Source organism: Eptatretus burgeri, chromosome 9, assembly GCF_056783735.1.
Source record: "Eptatretus burgeri isolate ZD-2024b chromosome 9, Ebu_testis_v1, whole genome shotgun sequence".
NCBI classification, from domain to species: Eukaryota; Metazoa; Chordata; class Myxini; order Myxiniformes; family Myxinidae; genus Eptatretus; species Eptatretus burgeri.
This window is the reverse complement of record NC_140969.1, coordinates 21,207,229-21,227,035: the sequence shown is the minus strand read 5'-3', so window position 1 is coordinate 21,227,035 and position 19,807 is coordinate 21,207,229. Positions and strand designations below refer to the sequence as shown.

Here is a 19,807-nt window from a genome sequence, read left to right as displayed (position 1 = left end):
GTCAGGTTTGAGGTCCACAATGTTAATGAAGAGGGAGGGAGGAGAAGGTAGGATGAGGGAGGAGGGGGAGAGGTGAGGAGAGTTGTTGAAAGAGTGTGAGGGATTGCAGAAGAGCTAAGGAAGAGGGCTGGATGAGGAGCAGAAAAGGCTCGATGATGATGGGTTGAGGTAAAGTGGGGAGTAATAAGAGAGGGGGCAGAGGGCAGTTGAAGATTGGAGGAGGTAGAGTGATGGGATGGAAGAGCAGGCAGGGGAAGGAAGCAGCTTTGTGGATTTGAGGGTTGGGGGCAACTTTGAAAAAGGGGGAGTGAGGGGGACAGTTAAGGGAGAAGGGTGAGGGGAGAGTTTTTGAAAAAGTGAGAAGGAAGCTTGGAGGGGAAGTGTGAAGTTTGCTTTGAGAGGGAGGGGAAACTATGAGAGCAGGCACAGCCAAGGTGCAAGAGGGCAATGGGAGAGGTGGGGAGATTAGCGGATGAGACTTGGTAGTGGTATGGTGAAGAAGGGAGTGGGCAGGGGAAGGGGCAAGATTTGAGTGGTTGGGAAGAGGGGGGAGGGGGTGCTGAGAGGAAGGAAGGAGCATGTTTGTGGTGATTAGTGTCCTGATTGAAAGAGTGAGATATCTGTTAGGCTCGGCAAGGCTAGGCTAGAATGGAGCCCACATATGTTAGAACACCACACACTTTGGGGAGAACAGAGGAGGAGCTGATACTGAAGCAGAAGACAGTGAAGAGGTGCCAAGAGCGGAGGTCGGATGAGGGGCAAGATGGGAGAGGTAAGTAGAGGGGATAACAGGTGGGGGGTTAGGAGGAGGAGGAGGTAGATTTAAGGAGGTGGGGTGAATTGGCACGAAAGTTGGGAAAAAGGACGATTTATGGAACATGAACATGCATTGCAAACTGCGATTTGAAAAATATTTTTAAGTCAGAGATGCGATTATAGACATTACTTGGTGGATGCAATAAAGAAGAATTAAGAGAATGGAGAAAAGAAACGTTGTAACAGTTGGACGTTAAAGACACGGGATGAAGGAAAGGCCAAATTGAAAACAGCCTTTTGAAGCAGAAGAGTAGCCAATTACGATACAACACCGAGAACCACACGTGACACGTGTGAAAGAAGTTGAAACATTTTAAGAGACCGTTTTTTTTGTTTTTATTTTTGACAAAGATTGCATAAGATTAGGTAAAGGAAATGTTGAAGGAAAATCGTGAAGGTGTAATGGTATCCCAAGGAGTGTGGTATTACACAGGAGTATCGGAACTCAAGGAGTTTGATAACGTCAAGGTGTCTGGTATCCCATCCCCATCTTCTTTCAGATGTATCCACATCTCAGGGAGATGGGGATGGGCCGGGTTTCTGGGCTCTAGAGGGTTAAAGAGGAAATGCTCTTCTGCCATCCCATGGAAAGTTATACAACAGCAACAGATATTTTTCAAGTGGTATCAAACTTTTCCAGGAAAATCAACTTTCGTGGGATTCGCTGGTAGGGGTGTGTACTGATTGATCTCCGGCCAAGCTTGGTTTGCAATCTGGTTTCCTAATGAGTGAAAGAAAAAAGTCCATCTGCTATAGGTACGCACTTCATCCTTCATCGTGAAGCCTTAGCATCCAGAACTCTACCTGCTGAAATGAGGGATGTCATGAACCTGACTATCAAGGTAGTCAACTTCATTAAAGCTGGAGCCTTAAACAGTCGTCTCTTCAAACAGCTGTGTGTGGATATGGCTTCTGAACATCAAGCCTTGCTTTTCCACACAAACGTACGATGGCTTTCGAAGGGAAACATGCTTGGACGGCTTTATGAACTACGACAAGAAGTGGCAACATTTCTAGATTCGCAGCAGAAAGCAGATCTCCATGACAAGTTCCAGTCTGAAGGATTTTTGCAATCTCTAGCTTACTTGGTCGACATCTTTAAAGCGCTGAATGCCATCAACCTCAAACTCCAAGGGAAAAACATCAACATAATCATGCACCATGACGTCATTCGAGCCTTCATGGCCAAACTCGACCCCTGGAAATGTCGAATTCAGGATGGAAATACAGCCAGTTTTGCTAACCTGGATTCTGCTCTCATTCACAGTTACCTTGGTTCTGAGTTAAAGAAACAAATAATTACTCATCTGACTGAATTGAAAGCAGAATTCATCAGATAGTTCTGGATATAGATGAGAAGCACGAAGCCTGGAAGTTCATTCGGAACACATTTCAATGTGAAGTTGCTGATATTTCAGACTACGTAAAAGAGGAGTTTCGTGAGTTAAAGTTCAACTCCTCGCCTGAAGAAGACGTCAAAAAACTGGATCTCGAGACGTTCTTGGTCATGTACCTTACCGTTTACCCTTTGATCTCGCATCCACCTCTTCGGATTCTGACAATGTTTGGATCAACGTATCTTTGTGAAGCTGCATTTTCCACGCTCGTTGCTCTCAAGACCAATTACAGAAACAAGCTGAACATGGAAGGCGACTTGCGTTGTGCTCTCTCTGGCATTCGACCATGCATTCAAGATCTGGTAGCTAAGAAGCAATGTCAAGTGTCTCATTAAATATGCTGTGTATATGAGTGTTGTTTATACAGAATTGTTTGTTCAAGAAAATACTAAAAACACACTTTTTTCATTTTTTCCTTTTTTAATTCAGGAGAGATTTTTAATCATTTGGTTGAAGATGTGAGGGGGGGGGTGTGGAGGCAAGGACCAACTACTAGAGGGGGCGTGGTGGTAAAAAGGTTAAGAACCACTTGTTTAGAGAGTAGTTAACAGTATTGTGTCACAACACAATCCCTACATCACTGCCTCCTTTACACTTCATCAATTATTGCTTCAAGCTTCTACAAACACTCCACTAGTTACAACAGTATTTGATTACTCTTGTAGTGTAGCCACATACCGAGACTACAAATTAGCAGCCCAACTATAATCTTAATACCGGTACATAAACATCAACTTCTTACAAGCTGCATGCACATCTCGAATAACAGCATTCTATAATTATCTGCATTTGTGATTGGTTCGTCGAACTCGATAAAATGAAAAAGCAGAAAAGACAACTGACATTGCAACAACTCCCTGAAATTGTGTAGGAGCTTCTTATACTTGTGCTGAAACGAGATATAGGATCTTATAATACTTTTAGCTCGACAATAGTCTGGAAGATGACTCGATAAAAGTATTACTAATTAATCTGAAGGGATGTGACAAAGCATTTTTGGTGTTTCACCTTGAAAGCTTTAAAACCGGGACGGGAACCTAAATGATTATTTTTTTTTAAAGGTATCTGGGTGTATTGGTAAAGTGCCTCGACTCCAGATTTGAAGAGGATTCGCTCAAAAATCGTTGGTGATCTTAGAACATTCACTACCCAATAACCCAATAAGTTCAGCCAAAAGACCACTACATAAAAATAACTTCCTAGTTTGCCACCTGGCTGCATCAGGAATCAGTCTCGACCCATTGCTAAAGTGTGACATATTTCCCAAAGCAGTTTGGTGTTGTGCAAACAATGGAACCATATCAGGAAAGTGGTGACAATCAAATCATATCCATGTTTTACTGAAAAAGTATACTTCCTTACCCAGGAAGCAGCTTCGGCACTCCACGGCACCTTGCGAAGGGTATGAGATGAATCCATCTATCCAGATTTCAAAAATGCTGTAAAGGTTCAATACTTTTGCCGTAACTGTAAATGAAACCGACCCATAGCTTTGTTTTATATCAATTTTTGCATGGTTCATACGCTTTGCTCCATAACAGAATACATTAAGATGTTTTAGGCAATTACGATTTTAATTGCACTTCCTTATTTCTTATGGGAATAAAGTAACAGCAGGAGCACTTCTTATGGGAATGGGATAATATATAAATCAAACAATTAATGGCACATTAATTATTCCCCTGCAGCATCTGGAAACCGCTTGGTTTACAATAATATAGACTGCGACAGTGCTGGTTTGCACACCCAGGTCGAAAAACCAGTAAAGACCAGTAGCTTACTGGTCAACTGGTACCAGTTGAAACCAGTTGCCAACTGGTACCAGTAAAGCCAGTTGGTTTCTTACTGGTTTTAATATGGAAATTGGAATAGAGTGATATATTACCAGTTGAAATACAATTGTATTTAACTAACTGGTATCAACTGGGACCAGTACATTGTAACTGGTATCAACTGGGAGACCAGTACATTGCAACTGGTATCAACTGGGACCAGTACATTGCAACTGGTATCAACTGGGAGATCAGTACATTGCAACTGGTATCAACTGGAACCAGTAAGACTTTAACTGGTACAAATATGAGCTACTGGTTTTTTCAACTGGGAAATTGGAATTCTGACTGAATTTAACTGGTACCAGTTGAAACCAATAGAGACCAGTTAAAGACCAATTAGAACCAATAGAGACCAGTTGAAAATGTGTACTGGTTTTAACTGGTTTTTCGACCTGGGCAGGCTGTCGGTGGCAGTGCACACCTGTGACCCTGGCGGAAAGTGTGCTCACGACAGTCTCATTGTAACGTTCAGGGACATCAATGGCAACCCACTTCAATATCCGGAAGCACGAGGACATGCGAGTGTCAACCTCAGATCTCTGCTCACTTTCTAACTCTGCAAGGAACTAGTGATAATCATTGTGTAATTACAAAAGCTTATATCCTTTGCTCAACGAATAAAGCGAGACTTCAATGTGGGAAAGAATGTAAGATTGTGATGGGGTGTATTTTGAAGGACTGGAGGGAAGAATGGGGTTGGATGGGAACAAATGTGATTTCACAGTTGGGAATTTTTTACAAATTAATTAAAAATGAAAACTTGAAATGTCTTTCATTAATAAGTATTCAACCCCTTTGCTATATGCCTGGTGTTGGCTTAATGGTTCAGGTGGTGGGCTTTGGATCCCAAGGTCGTGAGTTAAAATCCCGCTTAGCTGTTGAATTAATACCAGGTGGGGTTAACTCGACCTGTCGTCCTGAGGTCGGCAAAATGAGTGCCAGCATGCTGGTATACTGTTGGAGTGGTGACCCATCCATGATTGTGCCCAATAGCCAAGGAGACTGCTTCAGCAACACCAACACTCTACACAGAGTATGGTCCCAATCTCCTCTATCTCCTCTCCTCCTCCTCCTTTGCTTCTTCTTCTTTCGGCTGCTCCCATTAGGGGTCACCACAGCGGATCATCCGTTATGATCCGCATAATGATTTGGCACAGGTTTTACGCCGGATGCCCTTCCTGACGCAACCCTGGTCGCCTCTTACGACACAGGGATATGATACACCTATTTAACCGGGGCATACACCAGGCCCAGTACACCGGTACTCACTTCGCCGACCTCGGAAGGATGACAGGCTGAGTCAACCTCCTGGTGTGTATTAATTCAAGTGACCAACGGGGCTTGAACTCAGGACCTTTTGGATCCCAAGCCGCTACCCTAACCACTACGCCAACACCAGGCTCTCCTCCTCCTTTGCTATGACACTTCAAATTGAGCTCAGGTGCATCCAATTTCCTTTGATCATCCTTGAGATGTCTCCACAACTTGATTGGAGTCCACTTGTGGTCAATTCAATTGATTGGGCATGATTTAGAAAGAAACACACCTTTCTATATAAGGTCCTACATTTGACAGTGCATGTGTCAGAGCAGAAACCCTACCATGAAGTCCATGGAACTGTCCGTAGAACTCCGAGATATAATTGGGAGTAGGCATAGATCTTGGGAAGGGTATATAACAATTTCTAGAGTGTTAAAAGTTCCCATGAGCGCAGTGAGCTCCATCATTAGGAAATGGAAAGAATATGGAACTACCCAGACTTTTTCTAGAGCTGGCCGTCCAACCAAACTGAGCAACCGGGCAAGAAGGACCTTGGTCAAGGAGGTGACCAAGAACCCATTGATCACTCTGACAGAACGACAGAGTTCCTTGGCTGAGATTGGAGAACTGACCAGAAGGACACCAGTCTCTGCAGCACTTCGCAAATCTAGGCTTTTGGGGAGAGTGGCCAGATGGAAGTTACTCCTGAGAAAAAGGCACATGACAGCCTGCCTGGAGTTTGCAAAATGGCATGTGAAAGACTTTGAGAGCATGAGGCAAAAGATTATGTGGTTTGATGAGACAAATATTGAACTTTTTGGCCTGAATGCAAAGCGCTATGTTTGGTGGAAACCGAGCACAGCTCATCACCCATCTCACACCATCTATACTGTGAAGCATGGTGGCGACAGTATCATGCTATGGGGATGCTTTTCAGTGGCAGGGACTGGGAGACTTGTAAGAATAGAGGGAACAATGAATGGAGCCAAATACAGGGAAATCCTTGAGGAGAACCTGCTTCAGAGTGTAAAAGACCTTGGACTGCAGTGAGGATTTACTTTCCAACAAGACAATGACCCCAAGCAAACAGCCAAAGCAACACTGGAATAGCTTCAGAACAAGAATGTGAAAGTCCTTGAATGGCCCAGCCAAAGCCGAGACTTGAATCCCATTGAGATTCTGTGGAAAGATTTGAAGATTGCTGTTCACCGACACTCCCCATCCAACTTGACAGAGCTTGAGCAAATCTTCAAGGAAGAATGGGAGAAAATCCCCAAATCCAGATGTGCAAAGCTGATACAGACCTAACCCAAGAAGACTTGAAGCTTAACACTGCAAAAGGCGATTCTACAACGTATTGATTCACGGGTTTGTATACTTATGTAAGTTAGATATTTCTTTATTTCATTTTAAATAAATTTGTAAACATTTCTAAAACCATCTTTTCACTTTGTCATTATGGGGTATTTTGTCTAGATCGGTGACAATTTTTTTAAAATATCATCCATTTTAAATTGAGGCTGTAACACAACAAAATGTGAAAAAAGTTGAGGGGTGTGAAGACTTTCTGAAGGCACTTGAGAGCCAAAAATGATATATAGCATGGTATTTCAAAAAGTTGTGCATGAGTTATTATATAACAAAACGAAGTGGATGAGTTGGTTAAGTAATAAGAACACGGTGATTAGATTTTGGGTCAGTTATGGATTCAGATCGGCCTATCAGTGGAATGCAAAACGTTAACTGTTCAACCTGGCGGAGGCATGCGCTCCACCGAGTGCCACTCGAGTTGATACTGTAGTTATCTGTTGAATTGTTCTGTTTGTGCAATTTTGATGGATTGACAGCTTGATGGGGGGGGGGGGGGTGGGGGGGGGGGTTGTTGTACTATCGCTATTGTTTGTATCATTTGTTATTTTAATTGCATTTGGAAATTAATCGTGAAAAGTTTTATCCTAAGAGTGTTACCTTTATTTGACAGTTCAATTATCCATATTTTTGTTGAAATAATATATAATAATCAATTTCAATTCAATTTGATTCAAAATTAGGTTTATGTTTTTCTTGTATATAAAGCAATAACTATACGTAAAGGTATTGTTGATGCAAAATCCAAAACAACAATGGTGTAGCAAGCCCTGCGCCGAATGGTAACGGGTATCAAATTCCAGCAAAGCTGATGGATAAACGTGAAATGAAACGAGATGAGGTGTATTTCATTATTGTTAATTTTATCAAATTTACAGTTTTGCATTTTCATCAATGTTTCATATGATTTGTTGTGATCTTCTCACCATAACCTAAGTCTCACTGAGAACATGCTCGAAGGACAGGTGGTGACCACAGTTAGGATCTGGGACGATGACCGTGATATGAAGAACCGGATTTGTAATTTTTCCATGGTCTCCATACCACCTTTGGACATTTTCTCTATTAACGGAGCCACTGGACATGTCATTATGTCTGATGCTGGCTTAATGGTTAGGGTGGTGGGCTTGGGATCTGAGGATCCTGAGCTCAAATCCCCCTTGGCTGTTGAATTAATACCAGGTGGGGTTGACTCTGCTTGTCATCCTTCTGAGGTCGGGAAAAATGAGTGTCAGCAAGGATTGTGTCCAATAGCCAAGGAGACTGCTTAGGCAGCACCAACGCTCTGAACAGAGTATGGTCCCAATGGATGAATGGACAGACATGTCATTGTAAGTGTAGTAAACAGAACTATTGATGTGTTCTACTTCTGGTGATTGCTGAATTCCTCACTTGCAAAATTGGATTAAATATAGACCTAGTAAATGGTAAACAGAGTCCCAAGGGTAGAATAAGGACAATTCAAACAGATGTTTGTTTTATTGCGATGCAGTGCCAAAGTCCTGACAAGCGAAACAAGATGTACAGTATTTTAATTCGATAAACAAGGTCAACAAACACAGATAAGGGAAGAGTAACATGTGCAAACGTTTCCTGTACCATTGCCACCATTGCTAAGGTAAACAATGGAGTGAAATAATGAGGCAACAGAAAACATCAAAGTAAAGGTACCGTTTGTTTATTATATATACAAGAATGGTGGAGTTTTTGAACTCTCACTCCTTGTATTCGGGAGTGGATGAAATGGTTCAGACTGTTGCATATATGGTGTATACAGGGGGATGGGGATGGGGATGGGAGAGGACTGAGGAGGGGCTCCTTCCAACCATATTTGTGTAGGTAATAAATAGATTCAACATTATCGATGATTAGAAATAAAAGTTGAAAAACAGAAAAGAAAAAAAAAATGAACTCGAGTTCATAGAACACTTTATCCCCGGACAGTCTTGATAAAAAAATGGACAATGGGTGGGGTCAACGAGCAGCAAATTTGATTGGTCGAGATGATCTAAAATGATGTAATATTTTGGCCAAGTACTGCTAAACGAAAGGTTTTTGAAAGTGCCAATAATGCTCTTTGTGTTCTACATTGTTGAAGTATATAATTCAATTTTAATAAAATAAAGATTTTAAACGTTGTGGAAAAACAAAATTGGGAAGTTTATCACCATTGATGCAGCGTATTTTACACCACCTTATTTTACACTTCACATAAGTTATTCGTGCCTGTTGTTTGTGTTCTTTATGACGTCCTTAAAAACAGAACGTTTCCTGTTTGGAATGATTTTCAATTTTGTTTGATTGCCAGACAGGCAGACAGAATAAAAATATTATCTAACTCCTCTCAACGCAATCGGGACAAATTCAGAGCCAAAGCAGTGTTAAACTGCAGGTTCGTTTTCTACTTCGTGTTCAAAATACAACATTCAATTGAAACCAAGTTGTTCCTCGACTGACAGAGACAGACAGACAAAGTGAACCGATTGGTTAACTCCGCTTTTCGCTTCATCCGTGTTGGGTAAAAATATTGGGAAAGAAATCCGATTATGTGGTTTCCTGTGGGACCAAATAAATACATCTTGCCTGTTTCATACTTGTTTGAAGTCTATGATTGAGAAAAATTGCTGTGAAATGTAATCAATTGGAAATATAATTGTTTGCTGATTGTGTTTCAATTTTTTGCAACATTGTAGTTTCCATAGAAGAAACTTGCACAGTATTTAATGTTATCGATGATGTTGGCAACTCTTAAGTTGACCTCCTGGTGGGATATGTTCATGTCTGTGGGGTTCCACATCCTTTTTACACAGCTTAATGGAGATCTCGACGATGAAGATACATCACCAGAAGCTGCACGTCACACCATAAAGTTGGAGGTCACAGCTATTAATACAGCGCCACCATGGCTTCATGGTAAGAAGTTTAGACTTATGGTACATATTGTAGCTCTCAAGTTATTGGATCAGTTGGTGTGGTTGTGCAGTATTAGTACAGTTGGTTCAGTGGCACAGCCGTGCCCACAGCCAACGATGCTACCCTGCAGCCTTGTGTTGCTGACTATTAAAGAAGAACAAAAAGAGTACAGTTGGTGGGATTGCATTGCTGTCTTCCTATCTCATAGCGATACAGCTGCAGCAAAAAGCAAGGATTAAAAGGCCATTATTTTGACAATGTATACCTCTGGGCTCTCCTCGCAGCCCCATTGGAACTATATTTAATATATAAAGAATAAAATTTGTTTGTTACTTACGAAATCCAAAGATTTCTTAAGTATATTGATCACTTCCGTTTCTGTTTGTTTGTGTGTTTTTGTGTGTTTGTTTATTTGTTTGTTTGTTTGTTGGCATGATAACTTGAGAACGGAAGAAGCTACCAATGTCAAATTGCACCACGTGATTCAGGAGGGTGATGGCTAGTGCTGATTAGATTTTGGTCAAAATCGGTCAAAGGTCAAGGTCACAGTGAGGTCAAACATAATTCCGTAAATTCATGTGGAGAAATGGAGTATTTTTGCTTCGCTCGACGTTACGAGTTCGTTTTAACTTCGATTTTAATTTTTTCTTCGGTTTTTGCGATCGCTTAGGACGCTTAAAACTCGGTTGTCGAAATTCTGGTAAAAATCGGATGTTTTGGAGACGTTTTAAGATTGTATAAAAATATTTCACTCGCGCGTCACGGGTCGTCACGTGGTGCAGTGCGCTCAAGCAGACGCATCGTTGACCCATGTAAAGGTTTTGTGTGTGCGCGCTGATGGTGTTTTCAATAAAGATGGTGTTTAAAAGTCATTTTTTTTATCCCAATAAAGGTTATCGTCGCATGCCTGACTCGTGAAGCCGTCGGAATATGTAAAGATTGGTGGTGGATGGCCGAATATTACGGTTTTGTGTCTGATAAAATAATATAAAATAATTGCGTGGAGAAATGGAGAATTTTGCTTTGGTCGACGTTATGATTTTTGATGGTTTGGTACAGAATCATCGTAGAAACTTCTGGTTTGCGTCGCTACCTTCTCTCGAGACAGCTTTTATTAGACAAGGTCAGAGGTCAAGTTGAAGATTTCGTAAGTACCAGTCTATTACTGCTTGTTTGTTCGTTTATGCATTCGGACCCTGCAGGAACCAGTGCAACCAAATTTTGCATGGCCTCTTCTTTCATCCAGAGGAAGGTCAAGGGATATGTTTGGATGGAAAAAAATTAACCCCAGATAAAACCAGATAATTGGCCTTCGGGCCTCATTCGGATTTTGTGCTTGTACTGTATGTACACTGCCTTGGTTTTTATTTTACCTTAGCGATCAAGTAATATGAATTGTGAAGATCATATGTTGAGGTTGCAGTGATTTGTTGTTAGCAACACAAGTTTAATTATCATAGTGTTTACACATGCAACACCTCCGTGTTCAGTCCTCGAGTGAGTATGTTGGGTATATACTCCCTGGGTTTTCCACAGGAGCGATAAAGTAATATGTATTGTGAGAAGATCGTATGTTGAGGTTGTTGTGATTTGTTGTCAACAACACAAATTAAATTATTTTGACATTTACACTTGCGCCTGTTATTAAAAACATATAGTTTTCCGTGGAATAATATTTTTATTACAAAGCCTTGAATATATATATATATATATATATATATATATATATATATATATATATATATATATATATATATATATATATATATTTTAAATGGGATTAGCAAAAACAAGTTAAAAGAAGGGAAAGTGGTCCAAGTGCATTTTGCAACAACCAATATTGATAATTCATCCGAAACCATAAGGCCAACATTCCCCAATTTGTCATCCAGGAAATATTTCAATACATATTTAATTGAATTTCCTGGACAACACTGGGTACTTCAGCTAGTAACTACTAAATGACCATTTAAAATGTGTTATTCATACATTTTATTAATGCCTCCTGTCACGTTGTTCTGCACCTTCGTTAGGAACAGTAGCCATATATGCACGCATTCTACCTGAGAACGAGTTTCCACCCATTTTCAACAAGACGCTGCATGAATTCAGAGCAGCAGAGACAAGTTCAGGTGAGTTATTGGTGCATGAAAAGTGAACAGCACAACCACAATTGAATGCAAACATCCAGACTGTTTTTGGCACTGTCACAGCATCACCGGTACCTATGGGAATCCTGTTGGCAACTGACCGAGACCTGCCAAATGTTGTGACGTGTCTGCTTGGTGCAGGGGCTACCCAGTTCTTCCAGGTCATGACCTCTACAGTTTGACCTGGCACTAAAAGTTATTTATACATTATAGTCTTTTCATTGTTTGGAACAAATCCTCCTTACATCTTTCAGCAATCTCATCTTATTGAGTATTTTGAACTTTGGGTCAAAATGTTACTCGCTTTCAAATTCAGACTTATAGTAAGACAAACTTATTACACGAGGAAATGTTTTGTTATACACTTTCTGCAGTAATATTTTAGGAGGAGATTTAAAATGAATTCTATTTTCTGATGCAAGGCACGAGGCGCATCACTCTTATGCATCATTTTTCTTCTCTCTCAAGCCTAAATTTGCACTAAACAGCAATGTTGCACAACTCCCTCAAGAGTCAGGCTTGTATAGATATTATGAATTTGGATGGAGGGCATACATGCGATGGCAGGATAACGTCGGCCCTCTAGAAATATGCAAACTCACCTCTAACCTGTCCAACCTGAGTATGACTCTCGACCCAGCTATGAACTGCCATCCTGGTGTTTCACAGGCAGGGTGAGGCATTAATGCGTGTGTGTGTGCCATCTCTCGGATGGACGTTAAGCTGGGCGTCTCGTCTGCCAGTATTAGTTGGTGGATATTAAGGATCCTTCAGTGTCCTTTGCGATGAGTAAGTGAGCCGGCACCCTGAAAAAAAAAGTACAAATTCCTGCTCTAACCTACAGGAGGCACTGCAGCAGCAGCAGCGCAGCTAAGCTTTCAGCACACTATGCTACCTGCAGCCATGTGTTGCATTCCAAATAAGAATATTAAGTAGAATAAGAAGGGTTAAATAGTACTGCAACACTTTAAAATGTCTGCACATAGCTAATAAATAACACGACACAACAATAGTTAAAAATATTGTTCAAGTAAGAATATTGACTTTCAGGTGCAACAATTGTGACAGGAAAATGGTCTGGCTCACAGGTATACCACTTGACCGGAATGATCTCTCCGTTTGATTAATCTGGAGGCAGAAACTGTTCAACAATACAGATTCACAATCATCGCCATAGATACAGATCCTTTTCGTCCACTTGCAGCCACCACTACGGTATGCCCTTGGTGCACCACTACATGTTTCTGTACTACCTTTGCACATGTAGCACAAGATTTGTCAAAATGCAAGTATTATAATTAAAATGATAAGTTCTTACAGGAATTCTTTCACGAATTCCACCGGTCAGAATGCTAAAAAATTTGGGTTACAACATTAGGATAGGGTCCTGATGTTAAATTGTGGAGGTCATGCCGATCACATGACCGAAAATGGCAGTCGCGCAAATTCCTTCCAAAATCTTCTTCTCCCCACCAGTCAGAATGCTACCAAATTTGGGTTCCAACATCCGGCATGAGTTCCGCAATATAATTAACATCCCTACCCTGGCCTATCACGTGACTGGAAGTGTGTCAAAATGGTCGACTTTGTCAACTTTTGGGAAAATCGCATGAATTCCTTTAAAAAATCATCTTCTCCAGACGCACCAGTCGGAATGCTACCAAATTTGGGTTCCAACATTCGGACAGGTTCCTGATGTTAAATTGTGGGGGTCATGCCGATCACCTGACTGGAAGTGTGTCAAAATGGCGGACTTAGTAAATGTTTGGGAAAATCACGTAAATTCCTTCAAAAACCTTCAAAAAAACGGGATATTCTAATCGGGTTTGTATGTCTGTCTGTCTCTGTCTGTCTCTGTCTGTCTGTTCATCCGTCACGCTATCTCATAATATGTTGGGCACAAATTCACCAAACTTGGTCATTACGATCTACACATGGTCCAAGAGAAATGCCATTTTTGTTCCCGCCGCCAAAAGTAAAATAACGAAAAATGTAATTATGGGCACATTTCAAAACATTTTTTAAATAAAACTTTATATATGCAATCAACATTTAGGACACATGAAATTTGTAATGATTTGTTTCGATTTGACCTCCGGTTCATGCCTCAAGGGGTGGGGACTTGGGGGCCACAGGGGTCCAAATGGAGAAAAAAAAATTTAACTCAAACTTTGATATTGGGTAATTCCTGGTGGAACTTTTTGTCATCTTTCAACTGATTTTGGTGGAAGCATGAGGATTTTGTTAAGGCGCGCGAACCGTCTTTTTCCACATCATCATTTAAGCTAAAATAACTGACAACTCCAACAAACATGCCAAGCTACTGCGATTGTTTGAGTTCTCCTTTCTCTCGAAATTATTCAACATTTTGATTGCAATAAGAATGGCTGACAGGATGGCCTCGAGGTACGCACACTCGCCTCTGAGCTATCTTGTCTGGGTTAGCATCCCGACCCAGCTATAAACAGTCATCCCGGTGTTTCACATGCAGTGTGATTCATCAATGTGTGTGTGTGCTGTCCCTCGGATGGACGTTAAACTGGCATCCCGTCTGCCAGCATTAGTAAGTGGACGTTAATGATCCCATGGTGTTCTTCGCAAATAGTGGATGACCTCGAGCCGGCACCCTGACAAATTACAATTTCCTGTCCAGCACAGGGCATTGCATAAGTTGCATCACTACCGCACCCTTAGCCAATGTTGCTGCCCCGCAACCTTGTGCTGCATTTGAATGAAGATTACAAAAACAACTTTTCATTAGATTTCATTTTCACCGAATGCAAGACCACCAAACCGGGCCAATTATGGCTAGCTTCAGAAGAGAGGTTAAAAAACAAAAACCCAATGTTTTCAGATTTCTTCTTCAATTATTGTAAGGTCAGATCAGATCTGTGACTTGCTACAGGTACCAGGTAAACCTGTACTAACCTGTTTCATTGATGGGTTGTCAGCGACTAAACCGGCTCCCACACTCGGGTGGATATGGACACCCAGCAGGATTAAAAACAAAACCTGGCAAAGGGTGGAGGAGCTCCTTGTGAGCCAACGGCCATCCATATCTAGTGCCAACGGTGTCTGCGGACGTCCTCCTGCAGTTGGGTTACTTTTTTATTAGGAGGTTGGTGGCAGGATTTGCATTCAGGCCACCATGAAACACTTCAATCCGCAAAACCCAGAAATGCAAAGAAAACTTAAAACCCACTCCGTGGGAGTACCTCCTGTGCTGCTGCCCTTCGCAGGGCAGTTCACCAGATGAGTGGATTGGGGCAAAGCCTTCGGGACCCCCATTCGTTGATGATAGGAGGAAAAGAATGCTGTAAACTTCCTGGGTCAGATTGCGGTGGTGTGGTGCTGAGGTGTGGTCCACCAGACGGCGGTCTCCTCGGGTGATCCCTTTGGTTCGGTGACTGGAATGTCCTAGCCCTAAGAGAGGATGATCACCTACCTCTGTTATCATCTGAGCTCCAGCGTTTGAACATGGGTATTGCAGCACTCTCTGAGGTTTGGAGACCACCACTCACCGGATAGTGGTGAGATCATGGCGGGTGGTTACATCTGCTGTTGGCCTGATCGCTCTGATGGTTACCATGCACAAGGAGTTGCTGTCGCTGTGTCCATTAAGCTGACTCCCATGATAATTGAGGTAGCACCTGTCATCGAGCGTATTATGAGACGAAGGATTCATCACTCCTTGGGTGTTGTTTCCCTGGTCTCTGTGTATGCTCCGACTAAGCCGAGTGATCTCGCCATGAAGGACGCCACGCTCAAGTCTATGGTTGATCAGTACTCCAGGCGAGATACTCTTCTCATCTCGGGGAATTTCAATGCATTGACTGGCACTGATAGGGATGGTTATGAGAGGTTAGCTGAGGAGTTTGTGAAAAAGCTGATTGGGGATTTGGGGTCTGGGTGTTTTTGGGGAATCCTGAGGAGTTGTGCTGTGCCTTCAAGATTACCATCCTTGATGTTGCCGGTGGATGTCTTGGAACCCACCGTTGGGTGAACAATAACTTTGTCTCCCAACGGACACTGGATTCCATTGACCAGAGTCGCAGGGGCAGGCTTGTTGTCAGAGCTGAGCTGTTCAGGGAGTTGAGGCATAAAACTGCATGTGTGCTGAAGGCAGCGAAGGAGGCCCACATGTGAGGAATCTGTGAGGGGGTAGACCATCACCTGTGGTCAGGTGATTCTCATTCTGCTTACAGAGGAATTCATGCATTGCGTTCCTCCAAGCCCATCCCTCGGTGTACTGCTGTTAGAGCGGAGAGTGGTGGGCTCTTGACATAGGAGTCAGAAGTGAAGGCCTCAAGATCAGTTACTTTGAGCGGCTCTACCAGGCTATCCCACCAGCTCTTGAGTTGCAAATACAACATTATGTGGGGGTTAACATAGGCTTATGTAGCCATGACTTCACGTGTGGGTGTGGGGGGGGCACGAGGGGGCGTAAATTCTCTATGTAAATATGTACTGTGTTGCACCACCTTCTGGTGGTGGCAGAGGGTATTAAAATTTCCTTTTTTACCTGGGCAATGCTGAGGTTAAAGCACTCTTCACACAGGTAAATTTGCTCCCTTCCATCCTCCCCCCCACCCCCCACACTCCACCCCTCAAAAATGGAGTGGCCAGTCATAGCCTATCATCATGTGTGAGACATTTCTGGTGAGAAGGGACATCAGGACGAACGGTGGGGGGGCAAAGGGGGGGGGAGCAGGACGTGAGGATGTGGACCGGGAGAGGGGTTGGGGTGAGGGTGAGGGGTTAAAGCATTCTCTGCATGGATAAATTTGTCCTCCCTTCTTTCTCCTTCTCACCCAAAGGTTTTGGCAAATACGACGACTAATTGGTCCATCAGAGAATTGACGGGTAGGCTCTGCTAGTTATTAATGAAAAGCATCTTCACACTCCTTGTATTGATTGTTTTTCTCGTTAGTCACAGGGAACGTGTACAAGTACAACAGCAGCTCAGGGGTACGTTTCTGGAAAGGACATACATCCGCCTGATCCTTCTACTGCTCAGTGACTGGTATCAACTTCTACAGAAATTCTCACCCCTTGACAAGACTCTTCAGGCCTAATTTAAAGCAAATGAGCCAATGACCAATTTTGTTATTTTTTACACCAAATTTCTCAGTGAACTACCACATCCCTGGCCTGACAGGATACACACATGCCTTTAAGCTGTCTACCCTGGGTTCCAATGTCTACCCAGCCATAAACTGTCATTGTGATGTTTCTCAGGCAGGGTGATTCATCAATGTGTGTGTGCCGTCCCTCGGATGGACATTAAACGGTTGTCCCGTCCGCTGGCATTAGTCGGTGGACACTAAAGATCCCACAGTGGCTTTCACAAAGAGTAGGCAAACTACCACCGGCACCATGGTAAAAGAAACCCACAAAATTTCTGCCCTAACCTCACGTTCCCCCATCCCAAGGGAACGAACTGCAAAACCACAAAAGGGGGTCGCTCCCTACACCCATTAGCTGGGCATGCGGATTAGTAGGAGTAGTAGTAGTAAGAGGAGTAGTCCTCAGGCCTTAAATAAAGTACTTCATCTACTTCCTTCTTGGTCACTTGTACAGTAATTCTGCATGACCTTGATGATGAACTTCTCGAATGCAGTGCGATAATCTTTCGCGGATTTCCGTGTGTCCGGGACTTCCGATCCTTCAATTGATGGGCTCATTCGTTCATTTACAAGTTCAGGCAGAAGATGACTTCTTTCAGAACACAAAATTCTACTTCATTGACAAGAGGAATGTTCACCTGTATCTGTTGTGACCGTAAGTGTCAAGAGTTGAATCCCTACTTCTCTCATTCCAGGAAAGAGCACAAAGATCAGGTCAAGACACAAGTGATGATGTCAAACAAATTGAAGTTAAATCTTCATTTCTTCCTTGGATAACATTCCACTCTGTGTTTAAATTCTCTATTCTGTCCTGATCACATTGCTGAGAGTGCTTCACTCTGATGGAGCTTCACTCCAGCCAGCTGTCGGTGTTTTATCAGACAGGCATCTGTAAAATCTACGTAGAGATCGAGTATAATCCAGAAGTCACTGATGTACAGGAGATTGGTAAAAATGAAGTCTGTGTCCTTTTTGATTTGGCGTAACAAACACTTCTTTTTCTTTTTTTTTCAGGATCTATGGCTTGTTGTGGAGCTGCCGCACACACACACACACACATACACACACACACACACACACACACACACACACACACACACACACACACACACACACACACACACACACACACACACGGACGTACAGACAAATACATGAGATGCGACACAGGACTGTTAGACGGCACAAACACAGCCATTGAGCTTGGGGGAAGTGCCTTAATTTCCCGAGGCACTCTGGGTACCAGTGACGTCACAATGGCAGCCGTCTTTCTTACTGCACCCAGCAGGGGGGGGGCATTTCCGAAGGAGGAATTTCCTCCTTCCCATGGATGCCAACCAATGGGGATTGTTTGTGCTCTTATTCTTTTAATTGCTGAGCATCGGTCAAGCAAGGAAACATTCGGAATTTCGGAACTTGTCCTCATCATTTCGGAATTCAACATAAAGGCCTTCACCAATCAACTTCTGGACTGAAGTCTTTCCTTCTTCCAATAAGTGGTCAATGGATATCTCTCTGATTGATCCAAGTGTGGCTTCTATTACCGGACAAAGATCTACTACCATTGTATCAGATGCCTTGGATGGCATTGTCTAGTGACCCAAGTGGTTTTAACAGCAGCCTGACAAGCGAGAGAATGTTTATTGTCTTCTCTGAGCGTGGTAGTAAAAGTAGACGACCACCCGATCGACTCACGATTCAGATTTCTCCGTCCCATATTCGTAGACTCACGATTCAGATTTGTCCGTCCCATATTCGTAGACTCATGATTCAGATTTGTCCGTCCCATATTCGTAGACTCACGATTCAGATTTGTCCGTCCCATATTCGTAGACTCACGATTCAGATTTGTCCGTCCCATATTCGTAGACTCACGATTCAGATTTCTCCGTCCCATATTCGTAGACTCACGATTCAGATTTGTCCGTCCCATATTCGTAGACTCATGATTCAGATTTGTCCGTCCCATATTCGTAGACTCACGATTCAGATTTGTCCGTCCCATATTTGTAGACTCACGATTCAGATTTGTCCGTCCCATATTTGTAGACTCACGATTCAGATTTGTCCGTCCCATATTCGTAGACTCACGATTCAGATTTGTCCGTCCCATATTCGTAGACTCACGATTCAGATTTCTCCGTCCCATATTCGTAGACTCACGATTCAGATTTGTCCGTCCCATATTCGTAGACTCATGATTCAGATTTGTCCGTCCCATATTCGTAGACTCACGATTCAGATTTGTCCGTCCCATATTTGTAGACTCACGATTCAGATTTGTCCGTCCCATATTCGTAGACTCACGATTCAGATTTGTCCGTCCCATATTCGTAGACTCACGATTCAGATTTGTCCGTCCCATATTCGTAGACTCACGATTCAGATTTGTCCGTCCCATATTTGTAGACTCACGATTCAGATTTGTCCGTCCCATATTCGTAGACTCACGATTCAGATTTGTCCGTCCCATATTCGTAGACTCACGATTCAGATTTGTCCGTCCCATATTCGTAGACTCATGATTCAGATTTGTCCGTCCCATATTCGTAGACTCACGATTCAGATTTGTCCGTCCCATATTTGTAGACTCACGATTCAGATTTGTCCGTCCCATATTCGTAGACTCACGATTCAGATTTGTCCGTCCCATATTCGTAGACTCACGATTCAGATTTGTCCGTCCCATATTCGTAGACTCACGATTCAGATTTGTCCGTCCCATCTTTGTAGATACTTTCAAAAGTCCAGTAACTAACGGTTGCAATAATTTTAGGACTCTATAGTCAAAGAAAGCCGGTGGTTTTTTTTTACCAAGTTGGACCTATTTGAACTTCAATCCCAGAGCATCTTCTAATTTTCCCAAGATGTTGAATTGTGTGTGTGTGTGTGTGTGTGTGTGTGTGTGTGTGTGTGTGTGTGTGTGTGTGTGTGTGTGTGTG

At 42.6% G+C, this 19,807-nt stretch overlaps 1 protein-coding gene across 2 annotated transcripts; it reads left to right on the top strand.

Moving 5' to 3' along the window:
- The first annotated feature begins 569 nt into the window (after positions 1–569).
- Positions 570–17,986, top strand: CDHR3 (cadherin related family member 3). 2 transcript variants are annotated; one of them, XR_015061480.1, is made up of 5 exons: positions 570–772; positions 9,487–9,589; positions 10,649–10,736; positions 11,623–11,721; positions 12,828–17,986. XR_015061480.1 is itself a non-coding variant. In XM_085894303.1 (4 exons), the coding sequence occupies exons 1-4, from the start codon at positions 752–754 to the stop codon at positions 12,860–12,862; spliced, it is 258 nt and encodes an 85-aa protein (XP_085750429.1). In that variant the 5' UTR covers positions 570–751; the 3' UTR covers positions 12,863–17,986. The 2 variants fall into 2 exon arrangements, 1 of the variants encoding a protein (XP_085750429.1); XM_085894303.1 differs by lacking the exon at positions 10,649–10,736.
- The last annotated feature ends 1,821 nt before the right edge of the window (positions 17,987–19,807 follow it).

Bases quoted from the DNA above. Each gene is read 5' to 3' on its own strand.
- CDHR3 (XM_085894303.1), top strand. From the start codon at position 752: ATGAGGGGCAAGATGGGAGAG. The intron at 773-9,486 runs GTAAGTAGAGGG...CTTTTTACACAG, and splicing joins TGAGGGGCAAGATGGGAGAG to CTTAATGGAGATCTCGACGA. The intron at 9,590-11,622 runs GTAAGAAGTTTA...CACCTTCGTTAG, and splicing joins AGCGCCACCATGGCTTCATG to GAACAGTAGCCATATATGCA.